We start from the raw sequence: 8,429 nt of genomic DNA, 5'->3' as shown, positions 1-8,429 counted from the left end.
CTACTAATAATAATAATAATAGGAGGAACATTTGAAAGAAGAAGAAGACGAGATTAATGAGATAAGGGGTGGCGGAGGGTGAGAAGTTAGAGAACAGGACAAGAAGATACAGAAGAAGGAAAGAAAAGACAGGTTAAAACGAGGAAGAGGTGGAGCAAGAGAAGAAAACTGAGATGAAACAGGATGAGAAGGAATAGAGGATGATTACTATAGTGTCCTCACTCGCGTCTTGTTTGATCGTCCAATGGTTTTTGCTGTGAAGGTAATGAATGTAGATGAGGTGCGCGCGTTGCATGACCGGCTCATGCTACGTAGCACGGTAGATTAGTTCAAAGGAAAATGGAACAGCTTCTGCGCTTTTGTTTGATCTTCGTTTTGTAATGAGATAGTCCATATTCTTGGATTTTGTTTTATATCCTACAGTCCGATAGCAATTAGTATGATTGTTTTCAAGGAAATAATTATTTCGAAAAATCAGATTTTATGTCTTACTACTGCTGTTTGCATGGTTTCAATTTAGTATACAAACCCTGTGCCGATCACAGCAGCCGCGCGGTCTAACGCATGAACTGTCTTCGCGCGCTCGAACGCTGGGATCGTGGTTTCGAATCCTACCCGAGGTATGCATGTTTTTATCGTGTTTTATTCTGTGTGTAGTTAGAGCCCTTGCGACTAGCTGATCCCCGTCCAAGGACTGCATGGATCAAGAAACTGAAAAAGCGGCCAAGGCCCAACAAAGGGCTATAGATCCATAATAACAATAATAATAACAATATCGGACATTGTGATTTCACGAAGAAAGAAACGGACTTTTTGCAATTGTATTTCCCCTTCGACATAGCGAGCCTGTAAGCCTACTGCATCGTTGAAGACTCACTTTTTGCTAAAAGAGAAAAACAGGAGAATGTAGAGAGAGAAATGGAACGCGAAAGAGAGTTTAAAGCATCCGAAATTACAGAGAAGGAAAGACAGAAATAGAAAATGTAGAATTCAAACAAGAAAATAATGTGAGAAACTGAGGAAAAGAAGAAAGGAGGCGGGAAAGAAAGGTAAAGATAGAAGGAAAGGGAGATAGGAAGGAAGAAATAAAGAAATAGAGAAAGGAAAAGGACAGAATAAAGTCACTAACGAAAGAAATAAAGATGTAACGAGTGGGGATAAAGAGGATAAGGGAAGAATAGAAGCAGACAGGATAGAGAGAAAGATAGAATAGTTATTGTAGTTTATGTATGTATTTATTCATTTATTGTTCCTGGCTACAGATCCAGAGGTCCCGGGTTCGATTCCCGGCACTACCAGATTTCCTGAGAAGTAGTGGGTCTGGAACGGGGTTCACTCAGCCTCGTGAGGATAATTGAGGAGCTTCTTGAAAGGAAAAATAGCTTCGGTCTAGAAAACCGAAATTAACGGCCGTGGTGGTCCGTTGCGCTGACCACGCGACGACCTCTATCCTCTAAAGTTGACACTAACTTCGCCGACAAGCGGCGGCAGCTTGGTCGGTATAGTTCGCTTGAGGACTAAAACCACGGAGTTTGTTGTTTTATTTATTTTAAGTTAATTTAACGACAGTTTCAGTAACTATGTCTGTTACTACGAGTTACTGTATTATTGGAAGTACGGTATGGGTGAGATTTAATGGTCCAGTGCTCATCGCTGTCCTCTTCGAAACAGCATTGACCTGCAATCACGATTTTAATAGGTGCGTTGCCAATTGTGGCTCTTATTTGCGAGCACTGTTCCGCACTTTTCGACGTTGGGAGTTGAAATGAAGATGCCTGAAGAGTATTATGTTCTTCCGCCAGATTTGAGGTCTGATACTTCACACTCAGACAGAAGCATGGGTCATTAAATCGCCTCCAGACTGTAGGCGCATGACTGAAACGATATGAAATTGAAGTGAAGTGCAGGCAACATGCGGGTGCAGGAAGATATCAGCTTGACCAGGGCGCGGTTGTTCCATAACGGAAATCAGGTTTTGTGAGGTCTAAGGTTCTCACGGCGTTAGCTATGAAGAGTGCTATCTTCTAGGGTGGCAGACGTTGACTGAGAAGCGTACTGTCTCCATCTTCAGGGTCGAAAAGTAAGCCAAGCAAGCATGAAGAGTAAGAACCAGTTCTTGTTAGCCGAGCCCTGCCATGTGTACCTATAATAATGAAGGCAGAGGGAGCTGGAAACTCTGGTCTTCTCACTGAAATGTTAATGTCATGTGGTTACTCAAGTGCAATAACGTAAAGCTGTCCCTCTGCTTAACTAATTAAGCAGTACGCCATGAAGGCGTATGGGGGAGTGGATGTATGGATCCACATTTTGTTGACTTCGGCACCAACTGGAGGTGAGTGGTCAACTTCACGCCCCGGCTGCTTTACTCCCAGAGAAAGAGACCATGGTGCTGGATGAACCTCAGAGCCGGTCTGGATGACGTGAAGAAGCAAAACTTCGTGTCCCTACTGGGACTCCCTACGAGGGACTGTGGGAAAGAGTTAAGCCAGGATAGCCGGTGTCGCGATCGGGGTTCGAATAGGCAGCTCCCGAAAACAAGTCTAGAGCGTTACTGCTAACCTGCTGCTGAGAGCGACTATACACGTGCCTTTATGGTAAAGGCAACTTCAATGTCCCAGTAATGCAGTTTGTTTTATTGTGGCCATATTAACATAGGTATTCGGTATCATACAGCGTGACGCTGGAAGTCAGTTTCCTTGAATATAGACCGTGTCGAGAAATTAAAGCGAACGCTGTTCATAACGAGATATATATCATATATTGCATAAATGTTATTGTGCTATGAGGCCTTTTTGAGAAAATCCGTAAGTCCAAGTGGAGGTTTATGCAGAATAGGAGTTACCTTAAATTAGGGCACTCCCGTTTCCACGTCCTTCCAAATTCGCAGTCATTCTGCCTGTGCCGTTTGAAAGAAAGTCGGTTTGAGATATACTCAAGGATTTTCCTGAGGTACACCAGCGTGTAGGATTTACTGAGTATGAAGTGACCGGAGCGTGAAACAGCGCAGCTTCATGTTGTGGCCAGTGTTCAAAATAAATACAATCACCGCCACCCGCAAATATAATATTGTGACGTGGTTCTTAATTAAAGACTGAGACAAATTAACCTTTTTTTTTCGGAATCAAAGAGTAATGTCATACAAATGTATATGCGAGCGGAGAAGAGGAGATTGTCAATTAAACATTATGATACACTTAACCATGTTGGTTACAATGTACCGTTCAACAAGGCGTCGCAAATTCAGATGAGATAGTGTCGCTAAAAAACTCAAAATGAAGGAAGGAAAAAGTAAAACTTCCCACAATTCGTAACACAGACTGAGAGAGCAAGAAAGAAACAAAGGGAAAGTATGGAAGAACTGTGGGAGAGGGAAAGAAAGATCGATCCAAACGAAGCCTAAGAGCGAAAGTTAATTTTAACGGCTGAACGTGGCGCTCGTTACAGAGCCATGGTCGGCCAGTGTTCGAACAGCCCTGATTAAAAAATTTGCGGCAGCAACAGCAGCGGCGCATTGTCGTGAAATTGATAAGGGGCCTACTGTCGAAATTTCGCAGAGGGGAGTGGCGAGTGTAGGAGCCTGCGCGCTGCTGCCCCGGCTCCCATGCTTTCTGCTCTGTGTGGCTCAGTCTGGCCGAGCTAGCGTGAGGTATGGCTTCGTCTTAGTAGCGCACGAGCTCCTGCCGTGAGGAGGTCGTCACGACGCGAAGGAGCGTTCGGGCGTGGCGTGCGAACTAGTGAACATTTGTCTGTCTAGTGGTTGAACATAGAGGCAGGAGCTGAAGTTACTATATCTATTGTTAGTGTTGGATGGCTGAAGAACCAACATGCAGCACCATCCTTGGATTTTACCGTGGGGAGTACCACTCCAGAAAATGGTAGCAGTGCCCTTACACCCAGCTGCTGCGCACCCTCATCACCACCATCCCGGAATACCTCAACCTTTGCACCCACATCATCATCATCCCCACCCTGCTACTGTACACGTGCCGGCCGGCGTGTTGGGACTCCCCCCCGCACCTCTGGCAGCCCTCCGGACCTTTGTTACGGCAACGCAGGCAGCGTCAGTGCCCGCCACTCCACGCCCGCGTAAGGTAGGCTCAGTCAGATGTCATGCATTGCTTCACAAAACAGGATTTCATGTTATCAGACGGGACGTCACCTTCAGGTCTGTGACCTTCATTTGCGTTTATTTGGCCGAGACATGAGGAAAACTGTCGTAGACGCCGATAAAGAGTTTGGCCCAACTGCAGACAGAACCGAACTACATGTTGTGGTATTCTTTAGTTTCTTGGGGTGGGGTGAGATTGAGTCCACTTGGTACGTCGGCCACTGTTTGGCCTACTGTACCAGCCCTGGATGATAGATGATGAGTGTGGAACAGTCTGTAGAATGAGTATTGGCAGGGGAGACCGAAGTACTAGGAGAAAACCTTTCCCAGAGTCACTTCGTCCACCACAAATCCCACATTACGTGACCTGGGCTCGAACCCGGGCCGCCGCGGTGGGAAGCCGACAACTGACCGCCTAAGCTATGGCACAGCCTACATGTTGGTGTTACTGGAATTCAGCTAACTACAGAACGCGTAAAGAGGAAATAAGTTTGGGGAAGGTTTGCAGCCGTTCACTGACATCGGAATTTTACGTTCGTGGCGCCTATCAAAGAGCCTAACACTGAAAACATACAAACAGTTTTGCCTGCATGGGCGTTAGACTTAGTTTGCTACCATTGAGTTGGAACCTTTTTGTTTTCTTATGTGGAGGAGAATATTTGGACCGAAGAGAGATGAAGTGACTCGAAGTTGGAGAAAACTGCGTAATGAGGAACTTCATAACTTGTACTCTTCGCCAAATATAATTAGAGTGATGAAAAAGAGGATTAGATTGGCGTGGCATGTAGCACGTGTGAGTAGAAGGTGAATGTATACAGCATTTTGGTTTCGGGGAAACGTACTGCTTCTCTCCTCCGGGTTGGAGAGTACAGAGCCAGCCGCTCTTCTTGCTACTTGATAGCTTTACTATTCCATCCGGAAGATGAAGTATGTTCTTCTCGAATATTGGTTAACTTCTACCAGGCTACACAGCGTCGAATCTAAAAATATAGTACTGTTGATAGTCACCGCCTTGAGAACCTCATCCTCAAAGTAGAGAATATTGAATTGCAGAGGATTCGAAAGGAAGCGACCGTGGTCTAAGTTGAAGTGCTTTCCCAGTAATTGTCTTGAGGCACTGAGGTACTACCAGTACGAAGAACCTCCGTCAGGTTAGCGGTTTCCGGGTAGAGATATGAAGAAGGAACCTCCCGTATACGAACTTAGACTGAGGTACTACTACTTGTAGTACGAAGAACCTCCGTCAGGTTAGCATTTCCGGCCAGAGATGTGAAGCAGGAACCTCCCGTATACGAACCTGAGGGACTGAGGTACTACTAGTACGAACAACCTCCGTCAGGTTAGCCGTTTTCGGGCAGAAATTTGAAGCAGGAACCTCCCGTATACGAACCTGAGGGACTGAGGTACTACTACTTGTAGTACGAAGAACCTCTGTCAGGTTAGCAGTTTCCGGGCAGAGATGTGAAGCAGGAATCTCCCGTATACGAACTTGAGAGACTGAGGTACTACCAGTACGAAGAACCTCTGTCAGGTTAGCCGTTTCCGGGCAGAAATTTCAAGCAGGAACCTCCCGTATACGAACTTGAGAGGGTGAGAACGCAGTTTTAGTCGGTGTGCCACAGGAGACGTTTTATAACTCTGGGGTAAATGGGAGGATAACAGGAAATGGGCGTGAACTGGATTGAACTGGCTCAGAATAGAGTGCAGTAGTGGACTGTCATGAACAGGGCAATGGATGTTTCGATTCCGTAATCATATGAGAGGCTGTCAGCTGTTCAAGAAGGACTCCGCTGCATGGAGTTATGCACGTATGGTAGCCATGTTTGTTGCGTCACTGCCCCACAACCTCTTGCGACTTGCAGATCAGGGTGGTAGTGGGTGCTCTGCCTCACACAACTCGGTACAAATGATAGTCCACAAATAGGAGTATTTATAACACGTCTATAGAGTTATTTAGAATACGGTACCGACTTTATGTGGTATTAAAATTGATGAGATGTCTAACATCACACATTGAACTTTCGCAAATGAAATGTTTGCACGGAAAGATGCCTAGACCGACCTCACTTTTCAGTTTTCTCATCATCACCACTTGAATGGTCGTTCATTTAAACTTAGCAAAAGGGTAGAAGGAAATAAGATGGAATGTTCAACGCGCGATGTATAGTTACCGAAAGGAAACGAAACAAATCAGGGCTACCACATAACAGTGTTTACTGTTGGTAAAATATGTCTGGATGAATGTACAAGGAGAGTCAGTAAATAGGTCACAAATGGAAGCAAAACAGCTGTAATGGATGTAATAGGCTTTCTATGTGTATCACTAGGTAGCAGCACAGTGCAGCGTCATGAGAGACTAAGATAACAGACGCGCATGCGCATTTTCAGAGGTTGGTTTCAGTAGTCAAAATGGCCACTCATGTCTCACAGGTAGTTGTGCGCAGACTACCTGTTTAGAAACACAATTTCGTAATATGTAAATAGGGTCCACGCATACAGATCTAGTTCGTAAGGGCCGTCTGACACGCAGTAGGCTTAGTGTATCGTATCATTCACCGCGTGTTTCGACATAGTTCACGCGTTGATATCTGTGTTGAACTAATTGCACTTTTTTTTTTCTGGCACTACAGCCCCAGTGGGCCTAGGCCTACCTCCATGAAGTTCTCCGTTCACTTCGGGTTTTCTAGATCTTACACATACGGTAGGACTCCTTGGGCGGGTGATCAGCTCGTCGCAAGGCCTCTACCTGCAGACAAACACAGAAAAACGCACACAAACATCCACGCCCTGAGTGGGATTCGAACCCACGATCCCGGCTTCCGAGCGAGCGAAGACAGTGCATGCCTTAGACCGCTCGGCTACCGTGACCGGCGAAATTGCACTTTTAGTTGAGTTTATTTTCTTAAAGACACAAATAGCCTTACAAGAATAGAGTGATGTCTTCGTATGTGTGTTCTTTAGCATTTGAAATAGTTGATTGGTTTTCACGAAACCTGGTATGGGTATTACGTCATATTTCATAAACAATAATAACAACATGGCGGACTCGTGAACTTGAGATGTCGGAACTATGGTGAGGCCGCTTAATACGTGGTGCTATAATGATGGGTAGCAATAGGTGGCTCAAACACGTGCAGTTTTTTTTAGTAAACATCATGGCGGCCGCACGAATTTTTTAGTTAGTTTTCCGTTTGACAGCGGAAAAGCTACTAACGTACATTTTTGTATGATGTTGCATAATATACATTCATACAGCTTCTGCTTCTGCGGCACTGCTGGCCATTGTGTTACACGGCCTCCGTTCTCTGGGCTTTGGAATCTTGTTCATAAACGTTTAGTAGGATTCCTTTTNGGGGGGGGATGGGTCCGTCGCAGGGCCTATACCTACACAAGATAGTACTGCACGGAAAGGCGTCAGTGTCTCGAGCGGGATTGTAACCCACAACCCCAGCGTTCGAAGTGTCCAAACGGTACGATTGATACAACGCGGCCAGCTTCAGTCCTTGAATAATTTGAAAATGAGTTAGTGATTAAATTACAATTTTTAAGGGCAGTTATAATCAAGAATCGTTTGCAAATCAGCCGTTAGAATATGTTTCAGTAAAAATCTAATGTAATTGCATGTCTGTTTTAGCTCTGTTTTCGTGCCCTCACATACTCCGGTTAGAATTTATTGTACTAGGTCTGTCATTTTGCCTTTCCTGTATTCAGCATGCGATATTCTAATATATCAGTCTATTTTTCTATCTATCTAGCTCCATAGCTCAAGCTGTTAGTCGCTGGCTTCCTACCGCGGCGGCCCAGGTTCGATCCCGGGGTCTGGTCAAGTGGGATTTGTGGTGGACAAAGTGGCGCTGGGGCAGGTTTTCTCCGAGTACTTCGGTTTCCCCTGCCAATCTTCATTCCAACAATTGCTCCACAATCACCCTCACCTATCATCTGGGGCTGGTACAATAGGCCAGAAGTGGCCGCAGTACAGGGGACTTAATCCCACCCCACTAGCAATAAAAAAACTATCATCTTCGTCCGTCCGAAGGCAACGTAGCTTAATGTATATTTAAGTGTACAGTTGCAAAATTTTTGATAAGAGAGATATGTTACTTGCTGTTTCTAATACCGGTATTTATTGTTCAAGTAACAAAGTTTGTACAGTTTACCTAATGTAAAACATTTCGAGAATTCCGCCGTCAACATCAGTGGACTTTGCAACTCGTGTGAGGACATGGCGTGCTGCTCATCTGAGTGTGTCTTGACGCGCATCTGAACTACTGTGCAGTGAAGTGGCTGTATCTCGGGGACCCCCCCCCACCCCGAAATATGA

At 45.3% G+C, this 8,429-nt stretch overlaps 1 protein-coding gene across 3 annotated transcripts in view; it reads left to right on the top strand.

Moving 5' to 3' along the window:
• The window catches only part of LOC111864921 (uncharacterized protein C18B11.02c), a 702,662-nt gene that overhangs the window by 66,824 nt on the left and 627,409 nt on the right, over positions 1-8,429 (top strand). Inside the window, exon 1 of one of the 3 annotated variants that reach the window (XM_033751617.1) lies at positions 3,645-4,091. The exons of the other annotated variants lie outside the window; for them this stretch is intronic. Coding sequence (XP_033607508.1) covers positions 3,825-4,091 — 267 coding nt within the window. The 5' untranslated portion in view covers positions 3,645-3,824. Of the gene's footprint in view, positions 1-3,644; positions 4,092-8,429 lie in introns of those variants that run through there. 3 annotated transcript variants of the gene reach the window in all.

The sequence above is a fragment of the Cryptotermes secundus genome, unplaced genomic scaffold (assembly GCF_002891405.2).
Source record: "Cryptotermes secundus unplaced genomic scaffold, Csec_1.0 scaffold62, whole genome shotgun sequence".
Lineage (NCBI taxonomy): Eukaryota > Metazoa > Arthropoda > Insecta > Blattodea > Kalotermitidae > Cryptotermes > Cryptotermes secundus.
Note: the sequence above shows the minus strand (reverse complement) of the source record. Positions and strands in the feature narration are given on the sequence as shown.